The sequence below is a fragment of the Seriola aureovittata genome, chromosome 10 (assembly GCF_021018895.1).
Source record: "Seriola aureovittata isolate HTS-2021-v1 ecotype China chromosome 10, ASM2101889v1, whole genome shotgun sequence".
Lineage (NCBI taxonomy): Eukaryota > Metazoa > Chordata > Actinopteri > Carangiformes > Carangidae > Seriola > Seriola aureovittata.
This window is the reverse complement of record NC_079373.1, coordinates 17801984-17829187: the sequence shown is the minus strand read 5'-3', so window position 1 is coordinate 17829187 and position 27204 is coordinate 17801984. Positions and strand designations below refer to the sequence as shown.

The following is a 27204-nucleotide window of genomic DNA, read 5'->3' as shown; positions in this document are numbered from 1 at the left end:
AGCTATTTGTATTTTAACGCTCTGACTGCCTCTATGGTCAGTGTCAGACAGAGTGAGGTATTGTGTGGGTAAAAACCCCTTAAAAGATGAGAGGTTCATGACTCAGTCCTGGATGATGACCATGAAGAGTGACTCACTCCTTCCTCGAATGTACGCCAAAGGTTCCCTCAAACACACCTGCAGCATTTAATCCTCACTCCAGCCCAGCATGCTGTCACTAGACAACAGCACGGACTCCAGCACAGCTGCACCACAGCAGCACAAACAATGCAACAACAGGCTGACACACTGTAACCATTGGCAGCAAAGAGGCCAAGTAAAACTCATACGGATCCATGTTTACAGCTGCGACAGTGGGGCTGGCACTGTTTTCACCTTGTGAGTCTCTGTGTGTGTGTGTGTGTGTGTGTGTGTGTGTGTGTGTGTGTGCCATTATGGCAAAGTGCGGTTTTGACTACTTTGGCAGGTGTTTGTGTGTGTTTCTGAGGACAGATTTTGTCACTGCAACATCGCTGCAACTGTGAAACACACAGTCACAAAACAAGTTGAAGGCAAAGTGTCAAGATGGCTGTGGACCGACACATCAGTAGTCATGTCAGTAGTAATAATTTAGTAATGACTACTGTGTACTCATGGGATGGAAGGTCAATAAGCTGATGGGCATTGTGGCTGGAGTGATCCCATCGCATGATGGTCTCTAGTTTTTTTATGAGCGTTTGAAACATTGGACATGTTAAACTGTCCTATCATAGCCCTGCTTGTCATTTGAAAATATTGATGGATAATGGAGACATTTTTTTGAATTTTATGAATCAGAAACTGTTCTGGCATTTTTGGAAGAAGCGTGCCAAAACCAGGCTGTTTGTGCTCTGTAATAGGGGCTTTAGACCTGAGCTGGAAATGAACCACATTGAGTCAAAATTCAACCACATATTTTCACCAACTTTACCAAAAATGCCCCATGGAAATATCACTGTGTCTTTCCCCCTACTTCATCTAGTTTGTGTAATGGAAACTATTATATAAAGAGAGAGGAAAAATGCAGAGATAAATAAATACAAAAGCCTAAGTAATTTTTCAAGAACTTCTATAAAAGCTTCCATATGTCTGGAAACAGATGAGAGCAATTCTCTCGATTCAACACTTTCGAGAAAGGGGGGAAAAGAGCAGCGCTAACCTTGCTCTGAACTTTGAACTGAAACTCAGCTATGTTTACACTGTGAGACATCAAATCCCAACTGTGACAATAACTCACCCCGTACCAGGCAAGCCAAGCCAAGCATCCATGTTCCCACATCGGCCACTTGACTGAATGATTCTTTGCAAAGTGTCTTACAATAAAGTGACCACAATATAGTTTCAATTTTTATTTTCTGTTGTACTTTTGCTTTCCAATCCTTCCTTGTCTTTTAATTGCTTGTATTACATATCATTACATATGTCATGTGATCAGTTACTGTTCGGATCCTTCCTAGTCCTTTAAGGCATGCTTAAAAAATGGAAAATTACAAGAAACTTCCACTTGAACATAGTGAATGTATCTTAGCACCAGCCTATTTTCTTGGCACATTAACACCTTACATTATTTGGAGAATGAAGTCTAATACAACCCTGCTTTTGACGAGTTTAAATATTGTTTGATCAATGGACGCACATTGTTAACAGACGGTTTCATTCTGTCTCTGACTACATCAAAGCGCCCTTCCTGAACCCAAGGTCCACTGAACAGAAAGCTGATGACTGATCAGACCTATGTCAACTTTGTTGATTTTTGTCAAGATCTGCGTACAATCAAACAATAGGAAAAAAATGAGCTCTTTTTAGACATAAAAATCCATTCAAACCAATCAGTTGAGTAAACAAACAGTTTGATTGCTTGCTGCGCCAAGCAACATGGAGCACAGATCTTGGAATACAGTACATGGGGTGGCAATACTTGTGCAAGCTCATGAATACACAAATAAATAGTGCTTCAGGGTCTATCAGTTTGCGTATTATCTACACCCAAAAATTTTAATCAACATAGAGTGCTTAAACTGCCTCCACGCTCACAGGGGCAAGGAACCAATTACCTAGACAACTACAGACAACAAATGGACAACAAGACAGGGTCATAGTGAGAAGAAAAGTCTGAACAAGGAAATCCCAAAACCTGATGTGTAGCTGGTCAGATCATTTGCTCTCCACATGTCATGCAGGGAGGCGAATATGATCAATCATATTACAAAGTCTGCAAGAAGATCATATCAGGACAGGACTAGTATTTTACAGCCATATATCATATATGTTCTCTCTGTTTAAATTATAACAATACAACAAAGACTTGACTCATATCAGGACTAGAGGGTACCCATCTTTAGCATATGACGTCAGGGAAAGAAGCAGTTAAGGAGGGAATACGATATTCAACATATTCGGGGAAAACAAAAACAGAGAGAACAATGGAAAAGTGCGGTTCTTTTATATTCCTCTCAGAGTTAAACTGACCACTTGAAAGGCAGCTGTGCCATGTGCCTGTACACCATCCTGATTCCACATGTGGCTGTTGCTCAACAAGCTCAATCATCAAGGGATTGTAGGCGTATCAATTAACTACTACTCTTTCCTTATAACCCTCCATCCACTCCACTTTATTATGTGGAGTGGATGGAGGGCTTTCAGTCATAATGACTGAAAGCTAAGTGCTTTTTCTTTAAGCAAAATGACAACAGTGGAAAGGCAGACTCATTGTACCTGCAAGGAGTTTGGCTAAAATGTTGAAATTATACTTATATTTCTATTTCAACATTTCAGTAATTATGAATGAAATATTTCAGGATATATTCTGCCTCCTTAAGATGCTAATCAAATACATTATAGTACAAAAGAAGGCAGGTGTCAGCCCCAGACACTTTGGCTCCTAGTCAGCAGCTAATTTCTTGAAAGAAGAGAAGAAATATGACACAAAGAAAAAGGCATGTATGGATTCTTACTACTGAAGTAAGGACAGAGAAGATGAGTTCTGTATTAATTTTTAAGGTGTATACTTAATTATTCAATATAAAGACAATTAACTATTGGCCATTCCTTTAAAAGAGTATGTATTATTCATCATTATTCATCAAAGAATGGATTTTTCACTTGTGTGACATCATCGGTACAAACAAATACCAACTGTTGTTGGTGCAAAATGCAGTTCATTAAATAAATGAAAAAGGTTCGAGGCTGAGTACTTCACTTTAGGCGATAAGTACAAGCTCCAAGGAGCATTGCAGCAAGAAACATTTCATCACTGAGCTTAGAATTTAGTTTCCTGTGCCACTACTGGCAGAGAGGCAGAGCCTTGTTGGATAGTTTCAGTAAGTTTAATGAAATCCCTTTTGGATTCTGTATCAAATTTGTATGACTTGAGGTGGTTTAATGTTGTGTTGTTTGTCAGGAGGGACAGTGTTTTGAATTAGCTGCAAATGTAATTTTGTGGCTCTGACAGGCATTTTCACCATAAACAGCTGATGAGGCTCATAAGTTTGCTCCATTTGACATACCCGACTAACAAAAAAGCTATTTGCAAAGCTGAAATATTTATAACTGATGGGTTGCAACATAAACCTATAGTAACATGAAATTATCCAGAAGACTTGTGTATTTGATGAACAAGAGCACTGACTGAACCCTCAGAGTACCAAAATACACCATGGTACTTGCATCTTTTGGCTGAGCACTGAGTATTGCATGGATTAATGGCCTCAACAAAGGACTCATTACTAGTCAATGTACATCAGATTGAGGGAAAGAGGTTGAGAACACAGTTATTTATTATGCATTGTGAAGAGGGACTGATTTAGATTAAGACTGGGGTCTGTTTCACCTTAACCTAATGATAGCAGCTCCAGCACTTGGATTGCTAGCCAGTTACAATCAATCTGTGTCTGTGTACACGTGTAAGAAAGCCTGTAAGACTTCGTGTGTGTTTTACCTGTACGGCAGCTGTGTGATCGGCGACGGGGGCTAGTTGGACATACTGCACTTGGATGTCAGGGGGGAGAGGGGAGCCCTCTACTGCTGTGGCGCCTCCATCAGCTGACGCCACCGCTATCAGCTGAGCCCCACGCAGCACCTAGGACAGACAAGGAGGAAGAGGACGGAGGAAAAGGGTTAACCATCACTGTCATTTTCTGACCATTTTCAATATTATCATCAGTCAATCACTCTGCTCTTGTTCTTAAATAAAAGTGAAATAGATCTGAACCAAACGCCACATCATCATCAACTCCTTCCAGCTGAGTTTAAAAGCAACAATCTGGCTGGCTCTGCAATGATCTACAGTACACAGGACTAGAAACAGGAACCAAATAAAAACAAACAGCAAAAAGCCTCATTTGTGTGCTATCTGATGTGTTTATGTTCTTTTATTGATCACAGCCATCAATGTGTACAAGCACGGTGTCACACAAACACACAAAGTAACTTTGTGGCAAGGAAAGAGTCATGCAGTGGTATCCGAGTAATGTAAATAAACATTTCAGCCACGCTGTTCTCACTCCTTCGCATCCCACCCTCTGTTTATACATCGAGTCTGAGAGGAACTTTATGGTCCATTCAATTCAATTATATTTTTACAAGTTTTGATTTCCTGGACTCCAAAACATGATGTGCTAGTTAGTATTTGTTTTTATTTGGGTTCATTTCGTTATCTAGACAGAGAAATAAAAGGAATTGGCAGAGAATGGTTAGGGAGACATCACAGGGGGATCCTAATCTCCCAAAGTGTTGAAAGTCAGCCAGGCGACATTAGAACTCTGTGGTCTCCATGCACTAATTACAGAGCAGTGCAGTGCAGCTGGAGTGTTGTTGGGTATTCCTATAGTTTGACGAGGTTAATCCTATATATAGACTGCAACCTCAAACTCACACAGAATATGTACTTCTGCGAAGTCACAAACACACAAACACACACACACAGACACACACTCTGGGATTAGCAGAGCACTGCTGTTAATTTAGATACCATAACTCCCATGTGACACACATACAAATTAACGTACAATCATCCTGTCAACACAAACACAGAGAAAGACGGATGGAGGCAAACATTTGCTCAGTTTTGTGCTTGTGCATGTTCATTTAACTCGGACAACAGGTCAAACACCCCACTACTACCCTCCAGTGTGGCCCAGAGATTTCCAACAATAAGTTTCTCGGGGGGGGGGGGGGGGTTTTACTAGTTTGATATAAAGGGCATTCCTACATGAACTAACAGCATGGTCTCATTTAAAAAATTTTCCTAGTTTCATGGCCTTGGACTGAAGACAGGCCTTTTCAGTGTCTCCTTCCTGGCAGACTTCATTTGTATGTTGTCTTTGTGTGCTTTCTCTGCAATGTTATGTGATGTCTCTGTCTCCAGCTCAATCTTCTTCTAGCTGCACTTGGTGCTGGGACCGGCTGGGACATGCTGAACAGACATTAAAATTTAAGGGAGAATATGCAAGCCTGCAGAAAAACCCTAACCTCACAAACCTCAATTACAGATGATGTTTGTTGCCCCCTAACCCTTCCAATCCCAAAGTCCCACACCGCCTCCCAAACCGGGAGACCGACCTTCACTTTGAAGTTCTGAGTTAGTGATGGGACCAAAAGGTTCAGTTAACCCCCCTGGTACCCGTTGGTTTGCCTCGTCATCTAACAGACTTTGCCAGTTTCACCACAAAATCTGCAGCCTCATCACCATAATGCGCCAGGGCCTGATGGCCTGATGGAACCTATTAGTGTAAGAAGTCTGACTGACTCACATGATCAGACAACCGGGACACTTAAATCACAGACATGGTTTGAGGGAGTATGAATTAGACTCTTAATATAGCAGAGGATCATTACAACTGGGTCAAATGAATCAGAGTTTTGATGACCCATCAAACATTCCTGATCAATTAGAGAATTAGACTGGAGTGTTGGTGTAAACAGTGAGCAGACAGTTAAAAGAATCATGCGACATTCTGGGAAATATGTGTATTTGCTTTCTTCTAGCATCAGAACAGAAGATCAATATCATGTCTGTGCGCTAGCTTGGCTCTGTCCAAAGGTAAAAAAAAAAAAAACAATCCACCTACTATTACTACTACTATTACTATTATAAGATCACTAATTAGCATATTACTTTTGGACAGAGGCAGACTTCCAGTCTTTATGCTAAGCTAAGATGGCCATCTCCTGGCACCAGAGAATGATCACACTTCCCAAAATGTCAAAGTATTCCTTTAGGCACATATATAGCACATAGTTAAAGTATGCATTATTCCAGAGAGTACATATCCATGCCAACAGCGCTCAGTCAGTCATCCTATTGAGAACAGTGAGAAACCAAACATGCAACCAGCTGTTCTTGTGTTTCTTCATGGCAGACATCCATAGAAATGCATTCATATCTCCATATTTCAACACTCTGTTATCTTATTAAGAATCAAACATGGATTCTGTCAAGTATTTGTCTTTCGGCAGTCATATGTATGTGTGTATGTGTGTGTGTGTGTGTGTGTGTGTGTGTGTGTGTATAAAGTCAAGCATGATGAGGAGTCCGTACTTTCCAACTAGTGTATCTAAATGTACAATTACAAGGATTCAAGGGATGCTATGCTTGACACTTGAGATCGTAAACACTTGTCTCCTTCAATTAGATCCTCAACCTCCATTTGAGAGCAGTTTGCATTCTCAGCTGTGAGGAGCAGCACACAGAGGCTCACAAAAGCATTTACAGAGTTGGAACGGTGTGTGAGATCTCTGCAGCGATTACACAGGAACTTCTCAGGCCCACATCCTGTCCCACGACTTGCTTTGTCAGAACAACTCGTCTCCACTATTTGGGTGAAATACTGTCACGCTTGGCTTTAAAGTATGAGGCAGTCGAAAACAATCAAAAACTAAGTCTGTGCCTCAAGAGATGTACATACACTTCACAGAAGCTGCCCAGAAAGTGTACTCAGAGTGTACTCCCAACTAGCATAAAATATGGATTTGTTGTCTATGATTACCTCAAGGTTGGAAGTGCGTGTATAACACTATTGAGAACAATTAAGCAATTCTGTGAGTACTGATGATAATTACCTCCCATTCAGCTAACAGGACATAATCATCATTAAGCTGGTTGGCAATGATGCAAAAATAATCTGCTTATAGATTATGTTTAATGACAAACAAATCAAGATTGTTAGAATTGTAGAAATTAAGTAAAAAATAATACGTTATACAGCAAGGTGACAAATATTTAAGGGGGCTTTCTTGGAGCAGACAAGTCCCCCAACACTGGAAAAAGTTTACAGTGTCTTGATTACCTAACTGCATCAGTTTGCAACTAAGAGCTGGGCTGACTCACTTAAGTTGCAGCCCAATATATTAGATTTGACGTGGTAAGCTCAATTTGACAGAAACACAGGGCCATCAGCAGATCTTAAGTACATTAGTTACTGTTGACCTTAAGGTTTTAGGGATTGGGACCCTTAAATAATCAGAGCTGGCTAGCTGGCTGGCTGGCTGGCTGGCTGGCTGGCTGGCTGGCTGGCTGGCTGGCTGGCCACTCCTGTGCTGGTGGGCCAAACAACAGAGCAGACAAGCAGGATTAAAGGGCTATGATACTGCGGCACATTAATGGAGAGAGGAGCACTGAACAATCAAGAACATCTTAAATACTCTGCAGGCTTTGCAAGCTGCCATGGCCTTGAGAAAAAAGGGAAAGAAAAAAATAAATCTTTTGCTGATGCTGTAATGCTTTCAGTAATGGATCCAGGACACTAAAGAAATACAGCAATGGCAGAGGAAAGACACAAAAATGAACAACAGCAGCGCCTTAATGCAAAAAACATTCATGATTTCTAGACTGAAAGACAATAACCAACTGGATAAACAAGACTTTTGAACCCAGCCCTCATCTCTGCTTGTCTGAGGATTTTAAAACACACTTTTCTCCTTTTACATCATATGAAACAAGTTAAATTTGAATAAAGAAGGATTTAAGAAAATGTGGGTTGGTCAGAAATACAACAATGCCTCTGAATTCCCATCTCTTTCCTTTTCTAACAGTCTCAGAGTAATGCATCAATTTGAAAAAAAAACTTGCTTCAACACTGCACATACTTGTTGCAGGCTGGCATCAATTCCCAGGCTCTCAGGAGGTCTCGGTTAAACTCAGCTGTGAATCGGATGATGCTATGAGTCACCCGCTTAGTTTGCATGTGTGTGTTTGTGTCTGAGTATGCTTTTAAAGATTTTGCTTCACCCTCACTGTGATCAAAGTACGTTGGAATCTCCCGTAACACAAGACACATACACATAAAACAGGGTTTTGCTGTACTCTTTCAAAAAAAAAAAAAAAAAAAAAAAGTGCAACACAAATCTGGTTCCTATCATTCCCAGAGGAATACCTCCTCTTCTTTCGGATCTGAAAAAAAAAAAAAAAAAAAAAAAAAAAACAAAACAGGGAAATGAAAAAAGAAACATTTGGACTTTGGAGTAGCTGGAACTTCCTCTCAGCTTCACAGCCGTCAACAACATCTGCAACTGCCAACCCTGGACAGATGTCCAAGCAGAAACACTGGCTCCGGGTGAGTAGGTGGGGTGGGAGGGGAGCGGAGGAAGGCGGGTGACTAAGGACTGGCTGTAACTTGGCTGTAAAGATGCCCATGGACACAGCAGTGGTCTGAGTGCTTGTTTAGAGTAGACTGGGAAAGTGAACACACTGGCCTAAATATGTCTCACTGCAGTCATTAACTCTCTTAGTTACATATGCCTTTTATTTTACCTTTGAGTCTGAGGACTATTCTGATTTCAGCTGGGCCTCAGCTAACAATATGATTGAATAAACAAGAGAGAAGTTGTGATACAAGTCAAAAATGCCAGAAGTTGAAATAGAAGCCAAAGAGTATCATGGATTGTTCCTCCATGATGTGTTAATTCTCTCACTTATTTGCAGCTGTATGTTAAAACTGTGACATTACCATACATTATTGATTTGTCCATCTCCTGTCTACACAGTCAACTTTTAAATGCAAAATCATTATAATTTTCATGTCTTGCAAGCCCCCTGACCTTGTAACCTGGTCCACTGTTTCCCATCTCCACCCACACCATGAACACTTTTTCTACACCAGAGCTCAACACCTGGATCCAATCAAACCCTCCCTTGCATCCTTTGCTCAGCAACTCCCACCAGCCGATTGGGAGTCAGATTCAGACAGGGCTCAGAGAGGTTTATGGCAAAACCAGCTTGACTTGAATTCTGATCCAGAACCAGCAAATCAAAAGGGGGCTGATGACAAAAATAACAGCTGTAATTAAAAGTCTGGCCGCTTTAAAAAACGAAAAGGAAGAAAAGTCCACTGAAGGTTTTCTCTGTTCTCTAGTGCAAGTACAAACTTGGCCTGCCTAATTGACAATGGCATTTTTACAATGTCTGTAAATTTCATGATTTAAGATGATGACTTTATCGTGTTTCCAATTATCCTGTTTAATTCAATGGAGCCAGCGGAGATGATATACACAAGTTGTAAAACTCAACTGACAAAATATCACACTGGACAAAATACCCATCTTAACAAGTCATGTAATCTAGTATTGAATCAGAATCTACAAATGCACATCGATGGAGGCCAAGATGAATCTTACATGAAATTTCATTTCCCCAACACAGCTGAAGTGATACATCTTAGACTACATCCACACTAATACATCTTAGTCTTAAAACGCATCACTTTTTCTACATTTACACCTGGCGTCCACACTGCTCCAGAGTTTGAGAGCCCCTAAAAATGAAATGCTGCTCATTTTAATTTGAAAACTCTGAGGTGGTGTTGTAGTCTGGATGGGCAGAAACTGAGACCTTTGGAAACAAAGATGCAGACACCCACCTTGCCTCCTAACTGGGTCTCATCAGTCATGACTACCAGTGGTGAATGCAAAATGGATAACGAATTATAATAGATTTTTGCTGTTCCTCATTTGTAGTATTTTCTGCAACTACCTAACTGCAGAGTAGACAATCTGCTTCCTGTTTACACCGGTATGGACATGTCCAGTGTATGGGAATGGTCATGGGATATATGTATAGGTGTGTTAGTATGGACTGAGATTATTTCTGATATGGAGCTAAAACGGTTTTCTGAATGCCATTTTACATGAAAACATAACAGTGTGGACACAGTCCCATTCTGTTTTCATTAACTGACACTTGCATTTAAATATACAAAAACAAATAAAAATGCAAACTACCGTTTAAGGCTAAACATGTCCAACCAACCTTTTAAGCAGTACATGCCAACTACCAAAATAACTTCTCTTACAGAGGACTCACTGCATCCCCAACTCTTATACCCTCTGCACCTTTGACTCACACAGTCATCACATCTATCAGATGCAGTTACTTTCACTGTGCCTGTACAATTTCCAGCATTAGAAAAGGAAGAAACAAAACAAAGTTTTCAGTAAACTCTCTATCATGCAACATTTCTCTCAACCATCTGTCTTTCTGTGGCATAAATATTTGTATAATCGTCACATTAATGTCAACAAGAATGGATGGTCTGAAAATATATTCTGTTGGCATTTTTAACGTTATGCATTGGTGAATTTACTAAACACCTTTTAATTGCAATGTAAGTTATGTAAGTTGCTTTGCTATCATTCCCAAGAAAAAGTTTTATAGCTCCCTCAATGCTAGTCATGCTGCTTTTCTGCCAAAGGACACTGCTTTGCATCCAGTTCACTTTGTTTGTAGTGTGTATGCAGACAAAATAACATCTGACAGACTGTGCTCAATACATGCCAAGAGTAATTTGTTAATGAAGTTACTCCATGCTTTTTCTGTTTATGACTTTCTTGTGTGTTAAATACCTTGATTATGATGTTTACATGACAATGTACTACCTTAGCCTGGTTATAATCAGCCAAGAGTCCATGTCCCTGTCAGGATCCTGCTGGAGTTAAAACTGATGATGGAGCACTGTATGCCTGGAACTAGTGAGGCAGGGCTGCACCAGGCCTGTGCTGGTGGTGAGACATGCTGAAATGCATCTGGTCTGAAACATCTGGTCCCTCTGACTCATACAGCCAGCGACCCTGAGCTCTGCCCACAAAGACAAAAGAATACACCACTGGGGGTACCCTCCTCTGCACTGCTCTGAAATGCTGAGTTACAAACACACGCACCCACACAGACTTTCAAAACTATGGATTCCCCGATCTGCGACCCTTGATCTGTAGGCCATGATGCCACAAGGACACAAAGCAGACCACTACTCCTTTGAAACAGGATCCACCACTAGTCACTAGTAAATCCTTGACTGCTTACATACATCCCACTTACACTAAACATTGGTCATAAAACATCTTGTTTCTATCTTTTCATCTCATTTTTACGCTCCACTAGCGCTGTGAATCACAGGAATCTGAACAACCTCTTACATACTAGAAACAACATTCTTGAGCCGAGAGAAGAAGAGGACAACTGAGTAACTCAGGCCAAAAGCCAGCAGTTTGATTCCAGCACATATCACACCCTGATTCTGTGAGGTTAACTCTACACATTGTTCAAGCATCTGCTTTGTGTGTAGGAATGACAAATACAAGAGATACTGTCCTAGAGCGCCAGATGTTTACCAAAGCGAACTGACAGCTGACATCAAAGGAGGTGATGTCTCTCGCACAAACACACCCAACTGTAAGAACATCAACACATGCAGTATAACACGAGTTCAGAGGTCAAAATAATAATTTAACCATTTCCCCTTCGTTACTACCTCACTTCAATGTCTCACTTTTGGCTCTCTTTTTCTTAACCTCTCCATCCTACGCCCCTGGACTGGTCCTGTGTTTACAGGTCCTGGCAGCACGACCAAGGGGACCAGTGCCGAGCTGGACTCTGTTCTGTGACCCAGTTCCCACAATGACTATGAACAATGCCACTTGGGAGGATCCTCCAGATGCACCGTAACATGTGCTGACAGGAAGAGATGGCAGAGGTTCAGTTGGGGAGGGATTGAGGTGGGGGGAACGGGTTCATACTCTTGACAGTCACATCTAAAGCCCCCCGATGGGCGGCATTTGGATCCATCATCAGTAAATGACGCAGGCAGATGACAGGATTAGTAACTCTGGTAAAGGTTTATGGCTGTCTGTAGAAATGTTCTGGATTTTTCAGACTGAGACCACATGGGTTTAAAGCGATCTGATTGGGAGAGTCCTTCAAAAACTGTGAGCTCACTCAACAGTGGATTTGTTGCTCCTTTTATTGTTAGATTATTTTTTGTTATTTCCTGCTTTCTCATATATACAAAGAGAGTGACAGCGAAAATGGACTGGAGAAAAAGGGGAGTATCCAAGGCCATTGTGGTCACATTGTATTTGCCTGAGCTAACACAACCCTGTCCTATGTTTTTATGCGACACCTGGTACCATACATTTGTTTAACAGATTGTTTTTGTCCGATTCACAGCTCAACTTGTGTCAGTTTCCAATCATGAATGGGACAAAACATCTCTTCCAGACGGTCTCCCTTATTGGTTTTCTCTCCCCATCTTTTTTCTTCTCCCTTCCTCCTCATCAGTCACTCCTTTCATCTTCCAATCCTCCATTTGGTCTGCATCAGTGCAGAGTAAGATCACAGCCCAGAGAGAGAAGGGCACTAGATAAGAGGCTATGACAGACAGGGAGCTCAGTAAAAGAGTAGTTATTTTATAGTTTCATGGGTCTGCCTTCTCTTCCGTCTGCATTAGAGGGTTTTTATAGGCCGCCTGAGAACTTTGGATCCCGTTTTGCTCAGACTTTCAGCTGGCACAGTTGCAAGTTCAGAGCTCAGTTGGCACAGACTGGCATGAAAGCGGATACACAAACATCTGCAGCCAAACTACACAGACTCAATGTGTGCATGAGGAGTTAGGCAAACACATAAACAAAGTGAATAGTGAGACGTGTGTAGCACACTGCTCTGCTCATTGCATGCAGTAAATCTCCTGCGGGGTGATGGGTGGACAGAGGGCAGAAAGAGGGGTCAGTCTGCAGCTCTCTCAACATTTTAACACCGCCTGTATCCTCAACTACAAAGACACCTCAATTTATTCTGTCAGTAAAGCTGGACCTGGGGTTTGACCCCTTATCCGTTAACAAAGGTCCAAACAGTCTCGTTTATCGCTCACTGAAAAAATTTCATTCAGGAGCATTATGCAACAGAAACCAAATAATGCATAGTACTGGTGTACTTACTGGACAGTATGATTTACTCTAGCACTGACACACACCACTGACTAGCTGCGAGTGAAAGAATAAGGATGATCCTTTTCAGTTTTTTTCTACAAGTGATCACAAAATGTGTTTATTTCCTGATCAAATGATCACACGGGAAAAAACTATTTCACAAATGCAGACTTGCCCATGCAGGACTCATCATATTGAAAATGCATCACAACACATATCAACCCACAAAGTTTTTCCATTGTAATACAGCCAATAAACACAATGAATTTTATTCTCAAGTCAGACATGTGATTCATGAGAAAATACCTCAAAAGTACCTCAAAGACAGTATGAAACTAGCCCGTGGAGAACATTATGTACCCTAAATAGCAGCCTCATAAACAGAAACAAAACTAAAACAACTAGCCAAATGGTGTACCTATTTTTATTTTCTATTATATAAAGTAGTACATGTTTAAGAAACCTAGCATACCCATTTGTTCTACAGACACTCCGTGTAGTCTGTTGACGATTAAATGACAGCTTTGAGGGGAAACTCACAATTTGTGTTGTCTATTAAAAACAAACAAAAAAAAAAGATTGATTAGACATGCACACAAGTAATTGAACAATCCATTACCCATGGCAATCCCCAGTGGAGAGGTAAAGTAATCAGCAGAGGGAATTGCTAAACTGCTTCCAGGGTAAAGGCCAGAAGAATACTCTCATAATAATAATAATCTGTGTCCAGTAAATAAATGTTGCTTCTTGTGGCTAGACACAACAGAAATGAGAGTTCCTCACATAACTGAGATCTGATAGAAAATTGTGTGCCAACCTCAGAATGTGGATTTTGATAATAGCTTTCAATGCGACAAATACTGCAGATAGACACAAAAAAGCAAGTTTGCAGGCAAACATGCTCAACAATGAAGAGTCCCTGATATAGACACAGAGTGAAGAACTGTGTGTGAAGCTGTTAAAACCTGAGAGTGCCACAACTTTTCTATATTTATGTTAAGGATCTAAATGCAGCCCAGATTTGACCTGAGAGTGTAAACATCTGACAGTTAATGTGACCTAGAGTGATTGGATGCGGCAGGTGGCCTTTAAAAGACAGGTGTAGCCACAGCTACACAGCACTGGGGAGATAAAAAGAAAGAAAAGCAGCCAGAGTGAGATGGGGATGAGAGGAAAACTGCCCCAGAGAAAGAAGGGAAGTGAGAGAGCTCTTGTGTGATGAATTGCGTGGGCTAGGTTACACTAACATAGCCTCAGCACTATTTTGCCAGATTACAAAAACAGTGACATCATACATAGCCTATTTGATGTAGGCCTCTCTGTAAACACACAAATTAGACATTTAAGAAAGCACACATCAGGATTAGGTCTGATCTGTATTGTCTTTGTCTGAGGTTCTTAACCAATTCTGGTCCAAGATACACTACACCAATCATGATAAACATGTAATATGTCATTTGTATGCAATCATATCTGGTCAAACAGATATATCTCCTTGAATTAAGTGCTATCACTAATGTCATACTTATTTGGGCTCTGGTTCCCTCGGGTGTCTCCATGTTCTTTCTGGGATTCATCAGATTTAAGAGCTGACCTAAGATTTACTGGGCCCTCTGCTCCATGAGAATGTACAAGTGAGGAGACACTGCCACTGTAGTGTACCACTGTATGTGTGTGAAAAGCTCGACCTGCAACATGAGGTTTTAAAGAATAAGTCACTGCGTGTTTGTCTTGGCACTGCACTCGTATCATTTTACAAACCCAATCAAAGTATGAGCTAAAAGAAAGGGAAAATAAAAGAGCTTTTTATTGGACTAGGCTCCCAGACACAGCCAAGGGAATAGAGGCCTTTGTGTTGTGCAGTCATTAGTTCTCACATCCTGGGACGCTTTGGTGTCTATTTGCAAGGAACTAATGCCTATACATACTCCACACTGCAGTTTCAAAAAGTGCATGTTGTTAATGCATATTGTGCATGGCATAACATATTCCCAATAAAACAAACCAGATAAAGCTGGTGGAACTCTGCAGACACACTTTATCTGCTCTGTGAACTGATATGAAGAACTGATTGAAATGTGTGTTGTGCAAAATCTAAACCAAACTCTGGCCAAAACTTGTTCAAAGATCCTAGAGAGAGACGGAGGAATGCTGGTGTCAGGCTTAGCAAAGTAGGTCATCCGAGGACATGAGTATGCATGTGTGTTTATGAGTGTGTGAGAGAGAAGGAGTAGAGGATGTGTGGTGACTACCTCAATCAATTGAAAACACACACGGAACCAAACAGCCAATAAAAAAACACAAACAACAAAAGAAAACCCTCATATAAAGCAGATGCATTCACACATCACAAATATGCGCGCAAACAGATAGCCAACAGCGCCTTGAACCTATCGGCAAATTAGATGATAGAGATCTTAAGCAGACTGTAAAATGAAGAAATGAGAAGCCCAAAGCACATGGTTCCACTTGGTGGGTGGCTTGTAACTCCTCCTTCACTCCAGATTTTGACATATTACGGTGCATAGGGTGAATGTGTTAGTTTTCAAACGCACTGTTGGAGGTCCAGTAATTCCTTACAAAGCAGTGTTTTTGTAATCACATTACTATTTACCGCAATGAAACAAAGTAAGGAATTAATTTACTCAGAGAAAAAAAGTTGGTTGTTACTTGAGTTACACTCTTAAGCCTCTTAAGTCTTGTCATTGGCATAATATCGATGGAAAAATCTCCTTCGTCTTATTCTTCCTTCAGTTGATGCCAAATATTTCTAAATTATGAAAAGGGTGCATATGAGTGAGCCAACAAAGTGGCAAATACAACTCAGAAAGTCTGAATTTATGGCTATGGAGTCTATTTTTGACTATTTTTACTACAAACCTTGGAAGTAATGTGGTCTTACTGGGCCTTCAAACACAAGAGGCTACATTGGTGGAGGCGTCCTGTTTAAGGTACTGGTGAGATGATGAAATATGATCCAGTACAGCTGATTTGAGTAATAGTTCCATGACTTCGGAGGCTGATCAGAAGCCAAAACACTGTACAGTGGTTTATAATACTATGAGAAACAATTTTACAACTTCGGAAAGTTATCGTATTTTATCCTCTGTTTCAACGAGTGCTGGATAAGCAGCAGAATTACACCATTCATGTTACAAAGTAATATACCAGAAATATGAGACTACATGACACCAGGTGCAGCATAAAATCACCTGAATGAATGAGGAGCCCTAAATCGTTTAGTGATCTAATAACACACAGACCAATACCTACTCTTTGACTCACATCATCCACTGGAGCACAAAATGGGTGTTATCAGAACCCTGCAACACAGGGCTGACAACATACCAACCTCCACTCGGGCCCAAGCAGAAGAACATAAACATCTAAAGGGAGCTCTGAAAACTTGTGGCTATCCGAGTTGGACTTTTGGCAAAACAACAACACGCTCCAGGAAGAATACCAACACGGAGGATGCTAAGAAAATGAAAGATAAACGCAGAAACATCGTCATTCCATACGTGTCTGGGGTCTCAGAGAAACTCAGGAGGATTTTTAACAAACATCAAATCCCTGTATGTTTCAAACCCAGTAACACGCTCAGGCAGAAACTGGTACATCCCAAAGACAAAACACCACACAATCAAAAAAGCAACCTGATATATGCGGTCAAATGCAGTGAGGAGTGCAATGACCTATATATTGGGGAAACAAAACAACCGTTAAACAAACGTATGGCCCAACACAGAAGGGCAAACTCTTCAGGCCCTGTCTCAGCTGTCTACTCCCACCTAAAGGAAAAGGCACACTCCTTTGAAGACAGCAATGTCGAAATCTTGGACAGGGAGGACAGATGGTTTGAAAGGGGAGTCAAGGAAGCCATCTATGTAAAAGTGGAGAGGCCATCGCTAAACAGGGGAGGGGGTCTGCGACACCATCTATCCCCCATCTACAATGTCGCCCTTTCATCGGTACCCAGGAGAGTCAACAACATAACCTCAGACGACTCTCAACGATCGTCATCCACCAGGGGCTCACCTGACCCTAACGACTGTCGTTCACACGGGATAAAAACAGGGTCACCTGACCCTAACGACGGTCGTCCACATGAGACCACAACAATGGTCAGGTGAAACCAGTACTTTCACAGGTACCTTGGTGGACCCACCCACAAGAGGTTAAATACCTGGGTCCTACTCCACTTTCTTGGTCAGACTAGTGCGGACTGGAGAGACCAATACATAAGAACTGATGAAGCCGCTTGGATAAGAGGCGAAACGTCTTCCACAGACAAATACAAGTCCAGTTGCCTTCGATTTAATCTGAGAAAGAGATCTAATAAATGTGTGTCTTCTCTAGAGGTGGGTGGTGGGGAAGGTGGAATTGGTTGCTATAAAAAAAAAAAAGGAATGAAATGATAATGTGTAATTTCCTAGTTATGACCCCAAAAGTGAACGTGTGTATCCTCCATTCACATTTTAGAAGAAAAAAACCCTCTAGTGGCTGTTACATAAAAACACCTGTTGTAACAAAATGCCACAAAACAGTTTAATCACCAGATGGGCAGCGTGAGAAAGAACTTCCTGCCCTAAAGCCTTACTTCCAGACAAACATGATGAAATCATGAATGTGAAATTATGTGTTGGTCTTCACCGTCCATATGCGGCCTGAAATGGTACACAGGGCGGCTCTGCTTTGATCGAGACTCGCTTGGATATCAGAGCTTGGATAACGGAGTAACAGGAAAGGTCCTTGGTCCAAAACATTCAAGACAGAGATGGAGGAGGGGAGAGGGCTGAACACAGACAAAGACACTGGAAGGACACAAAGAACATTTAAGTCTCTGTGCAGGTGTGTGTACCATATCACGGTTCTATGCCTCCGCCAACCAGTCAAGTTGCAGGAAATCTGGTCACAATCTCCCCTTCTCTTCCTGAGCTACAGAGCTGAATAATGGCCAGATGTTATTTTGTAGAACTTTATGCCACAGTGAAGTTGAACTTTGACCGTCTGGATAAAAAATGTCATCACTTCATCATTTTATCCTATTAGACATTTGTGTTAAATTGTTACATAATTTGCATACGAGTTATGGGCAACAACGTGTCATGTGAGGTCACAGTGACCTTGACCTTTGACCACCAAAATCGAATCAGTTCATCCTTGTGTCAAAGTGAATGTTTGTGCCCAATTTTAAAAAAATTCCCTCAAGGCGTTCCGGAGATATTGCGTTCACGAGACGCGGGAGAGACGGACAACCTGAAAACATAATGCCTCCAGCCACGGCTGTCGCTGGTGCAGAGGCATAAAAATTAGGTTTCTTCACAGCTTCACAAGTGCATCACTACATACTGCTTCATCTTTTCTGTACTCTGAAAAAAAATTATGGATTGCAGCTTCACAGATTGTGGCCACATTGCAACAGTGCAAAAGGTGGGTTCACAATTTTGAAAAACAGGAGGCTTGAGCTGATAAAAATTGATTAGTTTAAGCCAACTGATACACATCCAACTGACCATATTATGACATTTGCCTGTCTCTCTCTGTTCTGACTTTGTACCCTCTTGACTATATAAAACTGAGAAGTCTTTCATAACTACTACACCTGGTTTAATATAACTGGCAATGTAACCATAAACCAAGATTGAAATCATTATACACATTTATGTAGGTTTACCTACCAATACTTCAAAAATACTTCCACAATGCAGACTTCCAGGCAACTACAGATCAGTATCAGTATTATTTTGTTTTGGGTGACAGCTCTCCAGTGCACTTAGGGAAAAACTTTACTGAGCATATCATCATGAGCAAAATTAGGCTGAATGACATCCAAGTTGTACTGAGAGTAGGTTATAATTTCAGCCTCACTAAACAGTGAACTTATATCTCCTATACAATATTAGTTCAATACAAATAAATAACAAAACTAGGTCAAAACCTAGTATATGGCTGGACCAAATATGGTCAATGTGCAAAATTGACATCATCGCATCCTATTTGCATTCTGCCTGGTGTCAACCGGTTTCAGCCCTTTATCCGTTTGCTTCTCTCCTATACTTTGTGCTCACAGATACAGTATTTTAACTTTCTTATTTGGTCTCTCACACAACACACAGCCTCCGTCTGGGATCCAAAACTGCAGAAGGTAACAGGTCATTATTTGAGACAAACTTGTATTAGAGGAAGGTCTTGATTTCTTGTCTTGCTTGATATGCAGAAGTGGTCATACAGGCATTTTAGTATGAAGCCTCATTCTCAGTCGCTCCTGTTTGCTGTGTTATATTTAATGCATGTTATATTATGTGTTAATACAAACTAAACACTTCCTGTAATCATTTCAAATTAAAAGCCTTCTAGCGTTGCAGTGGATGATGTCTAGTTATTCCTCTCCCTCCTTTAGTAATAATGATACATGTCATGAAAGTAGGTTATTTGCTGTAATGGGATGAGGCTTAGTAAATTGAAAGTGCTACTCTGCTTCCCTGCAGCTCCAGAGCAGCCAAGAAACCCGGGCGGCTGGGTGACTGTCTGTAACAAGAGGCACAGCCGTAAGCCAACAGTTGGCATCAATACACGGTCCAGTCATGTACCAGGTTTATATCTTTTCTTGTTTGAAAAAAGTCTCCAAATCTAGTAACAAATGTGCTAAATTGGCAACACTGCAGGCTGTAAACGCCCCCCCTAATAGAACCTGTTTGCGCCAAATCATTCTGAAAGGGCAAGGGCCAATGGTGAACCTCCAACTCAGTCACATGGTATTCTGCTGACCAACGGTGGAAATACGATCAGTCAGGGACTTTCAAGATCTATTGTGTATATACCTGTGGTTTCTAGTGCATATTATTTCACCAGCTGCCTCTTTCTATTAGTACTATCTAGATATCCTCAAAATAAACTGGAAGATGGACATTGGTCTAATATTTGTTTGCCAGGTGTGGTCATGAATGCTGCATTGGGTAAACTGCTTAAAACTATTCAGCAAAATATTCCTAAGACACCCACTTCAGGGTCACCACACTCACAGTGACAGTACAGCAGAGGGCATGAGGACGACATCACCATACACAGAAGTCACCAAGGGTCACTACCCTGAATGGCAAAAACATCCAGCATCTGCCGGGTGCAGTCACACGGAAAAACAAACACTGAAAACATAGTTAAAATGGTAAAAGGCTGTTGTGCAATGACTGCTCAAATAGATAAAAAAAAAAGCACAGCTTTTTTTCAGAACCACCACTGAAGGCTGTAATGAATGAAGAGAAGCAAAGATACAGTATCACTCCACTTTAGACTGTTAATTGGAATCCTGGTAGTAAAACATTAATTAGTGGTTGCTATTTGGTGTTAGGTACTGTATATTGTGTTTTTGAGGAAAGTATTATCTCTCATTCTAATTGGACTAGTGAGTGACTTTGTGCAGTTGGTATTGAATTAAGTGAACATATATAGACAGAATCAGCGTCATGTCATGTCATTAACAAACTTTCAAAGTTTGTGTCCTGCACCAATTTGCCACCATTAATCTAAAGGCTAGAGAGTTAGAGTTTTGGTAATGATGGAGTGTTGGATAAAAGGGACAAGGTTGATGCCTGTCCATGTTTCTTCATGTCTGCAGAATCAGAAGATAAAAAGAGCCTGCTCATCCGGACTGTAGGGTTTAGGACCATGAGACACGTGAATCATTTGTAGAAGATATGATGAAGACTTCTGTATAAAGCTGGACAGCCATTTTTCTTGCGCAAAACCACACATTACTGTTATCCAGCCTTTTTTTGTGATGGACTAGTATGAAATGATGTAAATATGTGGTTTATTGTCTGCAGCATATTAGTGTATTGTAACTTTTATTTAGCCTACTATAATTGTGTTCTTACCTGTCCATCCTGACCGACATGCACCTGGTGGATCTGGAGGTTTCCCTGAAATAGAGAAATGACAAGTCATGACATCATCCTGCTGCCACACACATTTAGGTGCCTTTTACCTAGGAAACCTAAAGCCATAAAATATACATCTTGCCCACATCTTTGTCCTCCTATACGCCTTAACCTGATTACTACGACCTTCATCGCCACAAGGGAATTAAAACCATGAAGTAGCGCTAAACTGAACCCGTCCTTCTTGTGATCAACAATGTGCTGCCTGACAATGGCAATATCTGAGAACAGTTTGAACTGTTTTTACAGGATTCTGAGTATGCAGGGTTTTGGCAGAGGAGTATTAACACATGATGACATAAGGGACATAAGTCATAAGAGGTGGATGCCGTGTCCTTGTATTTATGTCAACTGTCCTGTCATTTTTGGCTACACCGAGACTCCTGTAAACAAAAACAGAACCCATTTGCACAGGCACAAGCCCATCACAGTCTCATCAGGATGCAATGACCATCATAAAATCACTGAACACCCGCAGAGTCATTAACAAGACCACATGAGAGAGGGCATCATGCAAGCCATATTTAGCCAACCCCAAGTCTCAGCTGTTTTCGCTTGCTAATTGTATTTCATGTATGTATGCAGCACTGTCTGCGCTGCCATATGGCCAGAGAGCAATGTAATCTCTCAAACAGCTCATTTCCTTTTCAAGCACGCTAAAACCAATGTCTATGATGAAAGGAGCCCGTTCCTAATGAAAACATATTCTGTGAGTGGCAGTTGGGAGAAGTGGGATTTTGTTGCTAAGCTTTGAACTCCAAAAAACAAACAATATCATGGAATGGGAAGGAGAGGAGGAGGAAAAAATCTGGGCTCAGCCACAAAGAGCAGGAAAAGCTTTAGAGCTTTTCTGCCTCCAATTCTCTCCGTCTCTCTCACTCAATTGTGCATTTCTCCCTCTGAGCGTCCTTTAGCACAACTGAAGAGGAAATGAGAAAAACACTTGGTCAAGGTGTCAATTGCTTTTGCATAACATTCAAGCCGTCATACATGTGAGGCACGTATCGTATACAGTATGTGATTATGTGTGTGCGTCTGTGTACACAGACTGGCGCCTTGAAATAAATCTCTCCCCCACTTCCTTGAAAAAATCATTAACAATGATGCTGATGCGGAAATTCCTCTTCAGCAATCGGTTCAGTTTGGAGTTAAGATTCTGATTTCAGCTGGCAGGCCAACACTGTGTGTGCATGCAGAAATGCTATTATGTAGAAACAAGTCATAGCCTCATGCACAAGCAAGCAGATATACAAACAGTAAGATGTTCTATACGGAACATCTGCTAAAATTCACTAATGACCTTAACGTCAGATATTGCTTGGGGGCATTCACTGGGATAGATGTTAGCATTGGGAAAACAGAACATGCACGACTCAAAAGCCACAAAAATGCTTGATGATTCTAACCACACTTATTTGACAGATGAAAAATAATAGTTTGATAATTTGGCTCCTTCTTTTTGAAGTAAACTAGTTTACAGTCTACAAAACATGAGTTGTGCAATCGCAAATTCATAAAAAAAAAATGGAAATGGGTGTAGCTGAAAGTTAGACTTATTCTTCTTCCACACAGCTAAAGGTATTCCCGCCCTTTTCTGAAGAAACATTTGGCGAGCTTTCAGTGTGACAGAGAGCTTCATCACAGAATACTGTAACTTAGTTGAGTAATGTGCTGGGGAGGCTATAGTGTGGTAATCTTCCCATCGGGTAATAAACTTGATACAACACCAGTGTTACCGATTACACTGGACATTTCACAAAAAACGTCAGCCCAGTATCTGTAGTTCAGGGTCTCTATATCTTGCACCCGGTGCAAAGCAGCGCCAAGCACAACTCAAGTGTCTTTGCTAGTTTCAGACCGACGCAGTTGTCATTTTTCCATTCAGCACCCACATTGTTTAAGTAGTAAATGCACTTGCGTACAGTTACCTGAAAAAGTTTACATCAAGTTTATATTCCCTTTGTTCATAATTGTTGATTGTTGATTACAAAAAAGCTTAATGAATAGCTAAATTAAGTCAAATCTATGTATTCCACCATTCACTTGCGAAATAAAGACAAAAAACTTTGATTTAGAAAAGGCAAAACAGAAATTGTCTTTTGTACGCAGGCAATCAGGTGTATTGTAGATGTCACTTGCAGAACTTACATGGTCACACAAATATTAAGGATAATTTCAAATAGCCAGTCAAATAATGCAAGTAATTCGCTAACAGGAAGTCAACCAAATTACAAACCAGACTTCCAACACATAGCATACTGCATACTGACATTCCCACACTAAAGTAGACAATACTCATTTTCTTCCCCACAAACCTCTTCTTTCTCTAGCATGACTTCACTGTTATATTCTGTTTGGAGAAAAATTCCCCTGAGTGACAGAGAAATTTTATATAACACGAAGAATGACTCAAGAAAAGGAGTGGTTGATTGTTTCTCTTTTCTCTTTCTCACTCTCACACAAACACGTGCGCGCGCACACACACACACACACACACACACACACACACACACACACACACACACACACACACACACACACACACACACACACACTTGCCTCACTGTCCTGTGTGATCTGCACCTCCTCTCCTTGTGGCACCTGGGCAATATGCAACTGACCCTGTGGAATCTGAAAGACACAGGTGAAGGATGAGAGACAATAGAGACTGGAACAATTTCACAAATATTATCAGTAAAATGAAGGCATGTTTTCCTTTAATCTTAAACATTATTTTCAACTACAATGAAATTCACTGTAACTTTAGAATATCCCTTCTTGATTTGTCTACTGACATCATATCATATTAGCTTCAGATAAACTTATGAATAGATTTTTACACAGAATGAGGACAGTGGATTTTGTCCCTCATCACTTACATCAAAATCATAATAGGAAGACATCTTTTTAAATGGCCAGTATGAAGAGGAGGAATGAAAATAACTAAGAAAAAATTTTAATGTTCATATGGTTATGCAAGTATTGTTTTAAGACAGACTGGAGCATTTGTGAACCAATGTTTGAAGCTTATTTTTTGCTGCAACATCCAGAATGCAATTCATTTACTAAGCAGCCCTTGTGTGGTATGTGTAATCTGGCAACAACACAATACAAATTTTGTTTGGTAATTAAGGTTACAGGACTGTATCACTGCCAGTAAGTATACTTTATTTCCTCTGGTGTACTAACAGTACTCATAAATTTCAGGCTCAGCTGCACCCTTTAATACTCTGCAGTGTCGGGAGGGTAATAACTGCACAGTGAGCTCTTGACAATCTTTCTCTCCCACTCTTCCACCTTCTCCCTAACTTCTCTTCCTGTCTGTCCGCCCTCTATCTTTTATGCCTGTTCCTTCCTTTCACATATGAGTCACTCATCACCAGTACCTCCAAATCCATGCATCATCCAGCAACCCATTAACAACAGAAATACTCAACACTGTAAATTATGAGGTAGCTTTGTGCCACTGTCATTTCAAAAAGTGAGCACATCAATAAGTCAAGGTGCAGAACGGAAATTACTTCTCTAATGTTCACATAGTAGTTTGTGTGTTACATCCACTATTACATTTTTTAGTTGGCAACAATAACTTTGCAGCTCAGGCAAACGCACTTGTAGCACTAGGACAAGACGATCTAATTCACTTTCCTCATGAAAAACCCATCCTGTCAAACACTGTTCCACAGCTTGTGTGCGTATCTCTCACTGACTGCTGAAATACACAACAAGTAAACAAGACTGAGCCAAGCTTCACTCATTCATTGACATAAGCTGTGCTGCATTTCTGCAGAATGCTGTATTTGTCATATTGTGAGAGAGGAAGATAAAGACTGATTCTCTTGACTGTTAGAGAACACTTTGTTTTGTGTTTGCCTGTAAATAAAATGTTTGCTCATTGATTCAGAGAAAGAATAAGGGATGTAACGTCTGATACTCACCACCTGAACTTGTCCATCCTCGCCAATACGGTGAAATTGGACCTGCTGATTGGCCAGCGTGTAGTGCAAGGTTTGTTGAGTGGCAGTCTCAATGTGGGCTGTTTCTTCTGCAAGGCCTCCCTCTGGTTAAGAAGACAAGCATTATGGTCACTGGTTCACTCATGTATAGTGGAAGTAGGTAAACAACTGATTCCAGCATACATCAGAAATGAGGATGAGGTCCCCACCCCACATACACACACACGATCATGCAAAGGGCCTCTTATAAAAAAATTTTTTTTTTAAAACCTGGCTAATTCCCAGGCCATCTGCTGGATGATGGCATGTTTATACTTCATCCAACGCCTAAATACACAACAAGGACTCCAGATAGCCATCCAAACACACTCATGGTCTAGCAGCCAAACACAAACTCCAGGCCTCAGTCTAAACACCCGCTATTACACCAGCAGTCTGAAACTCCTGCATGAGCGCATCACACCACCCGTCACAGCTACACACCAACCCGAACACAATGTCAGCAGTCAAAGACGCACAGCACTCAGTGACATTGGAATCTACACCACAGGCCACAAAACAAGTAAAATTACACCTTCTCTTGTAAGACATCAAAATGTGCAACAATAAAAACACCATTTGGGAGAAGTGAGAGCTGAAAGGATTTGAGGCCACGTCTTGTAACAAACCATGCAGCTGTTAAGTTTGCAGAGGAAGGCAGTCTGACAATTTTTTGGACAACGAAAATAAAAACTGAATCTAGCTTTAAATGACATAAAACATACAACACATATCACATACACCTCAAAGGTTCTGTTTTGTGTTCTGTTGCTTTGAAAAGTAAGGCTGTTTCCCATCTGTCATTATTACGGCTATGTATTGTATTATGGAGATAATCCTCAGGACTTTTGTTTGCCAGACCAGGAAGCAAGACACAGGTGGCTTATGAAAACTACAGTTTTGGTCTGAGCTTTACTTGCTGGTTCACTGGTAAATAATGGTTTTAAAAGCAGAAGGATTGCCTCTTTCCAGTCCATTAAGATGTAATCTGATTAAGGAAGCAATGATTGTTTGGTGCGTGTCTTTGCATGTTTGTGCATGCACAATCTGAACTAGTATTTGTGTTGGACACTCTGGGGTGTGTGTGGCCTGAAGAGGCAGGGTCTGACAATCCTCCCCTCGTGTGTGCTCACAGGATATTTGGGTTTCCCCTGCAGTCTTACTTTTCCCTGGTCAGAGGTGAGAGGTGATTGCTCACAGGGAGGGAAGGACAGCAAGCATTGTGTGCAGATTACAACCATCTGCAGCAATACACATTCACACTGTCACACATCTGAATTTGGGTTTAGGTCTTGAAATAGCTTTCATATAGATGATGAAATAGGGCCTGTCATAGTTCACTATGTGGGTGACTATGTTTGTTGATAATCTGCATCGTCATTTTCCTGCATAAAATACAGGATAGAATAGAAGAGGAACTGAAAGAGAAATAATAAAATAATTTGTCTATTGGTGCAAAACAGACAATTAATGAGAAAAAAACTTAGAGGTCATACCAAAATTAACCAACTGAAAATTTATACCAAATTAATTTACACCTGCGTTAATACTAATGGCAAGTATCTTGGTGAACTAAACAGTAAAGTGTTATAGAAGTGACACTTCACTGGTAGCAATCTATAGTAAACTTTGGTCACAACCATGAGAAAGTTTTGTCTGTTAAGTGAAGAAGCTGATAAGACTTGGTTGAGCACCAGTTCAAATTCACCTACCAACCACCTAATGTCACATGCTGCTAAAGCCAATAGAAACTGAAAACCAGTAGTGGCGTCACTGGCTTGTAAGCAAAAGAAACAGCAGAAGATGTCTCTGTTTTTTGGGTCTGTAGTTGATTCCCGTAACTGTGCATCTTGTTTCATCAGAAAACAACCACAGAAACGTAGCAACGTTATCAGCCGATAAAGACTTATGAGAGCGGAGCAAGGTTGGTAATACGTTTGCTCAGACCATGGAGATAAGTTTTAATATGCTCACTCCCAAAGCATTTCACAAGAAAGGTGTCAGAGGGTTCCAGAGTACTTTGATTTCTTAAATACAAAGATTCAGAAGCTTAAAAA

At 40.8% G+C, this 27204-nt stretch overlaps 1 protein-coding gene across 2 annotated transcripts in view; it reads right to left on the bottom strand.

The window, feature by feature from the left end:
• The window catches only part of banp (BTG3 associated nuclear protein), a 37284-nt gene that overhangs the window by 2064 nt on the left and 8016 nt on the right, over nucleotides 1-27204 (bottom strand). For both annotated transcript variants that reach the window (XM_056388129.1, XM_056388128.1), the window contains 4 exons: nucleotides 25091-25212; nucleotides 23712-23783; nucleotides 21090-21134; nucleotides 3956-4096 (listed from right to left, as the gene is read on the bottom strand). In XM_056388129.1, coding sequence (XP_056244104.1) covers nucleotides 3956-4096; nucleotides 21090-21134; nucleotides 23712-23783; nucleotides 25091-25212 — 380 coding nt within the window. The remainder of the gene's footprint in view (nucleotides 1-3955; nucleotides 4097-21089; nucleotides 21135-23711; nucleotides 23784-25090; nucleotides 25213-27204) is intronic.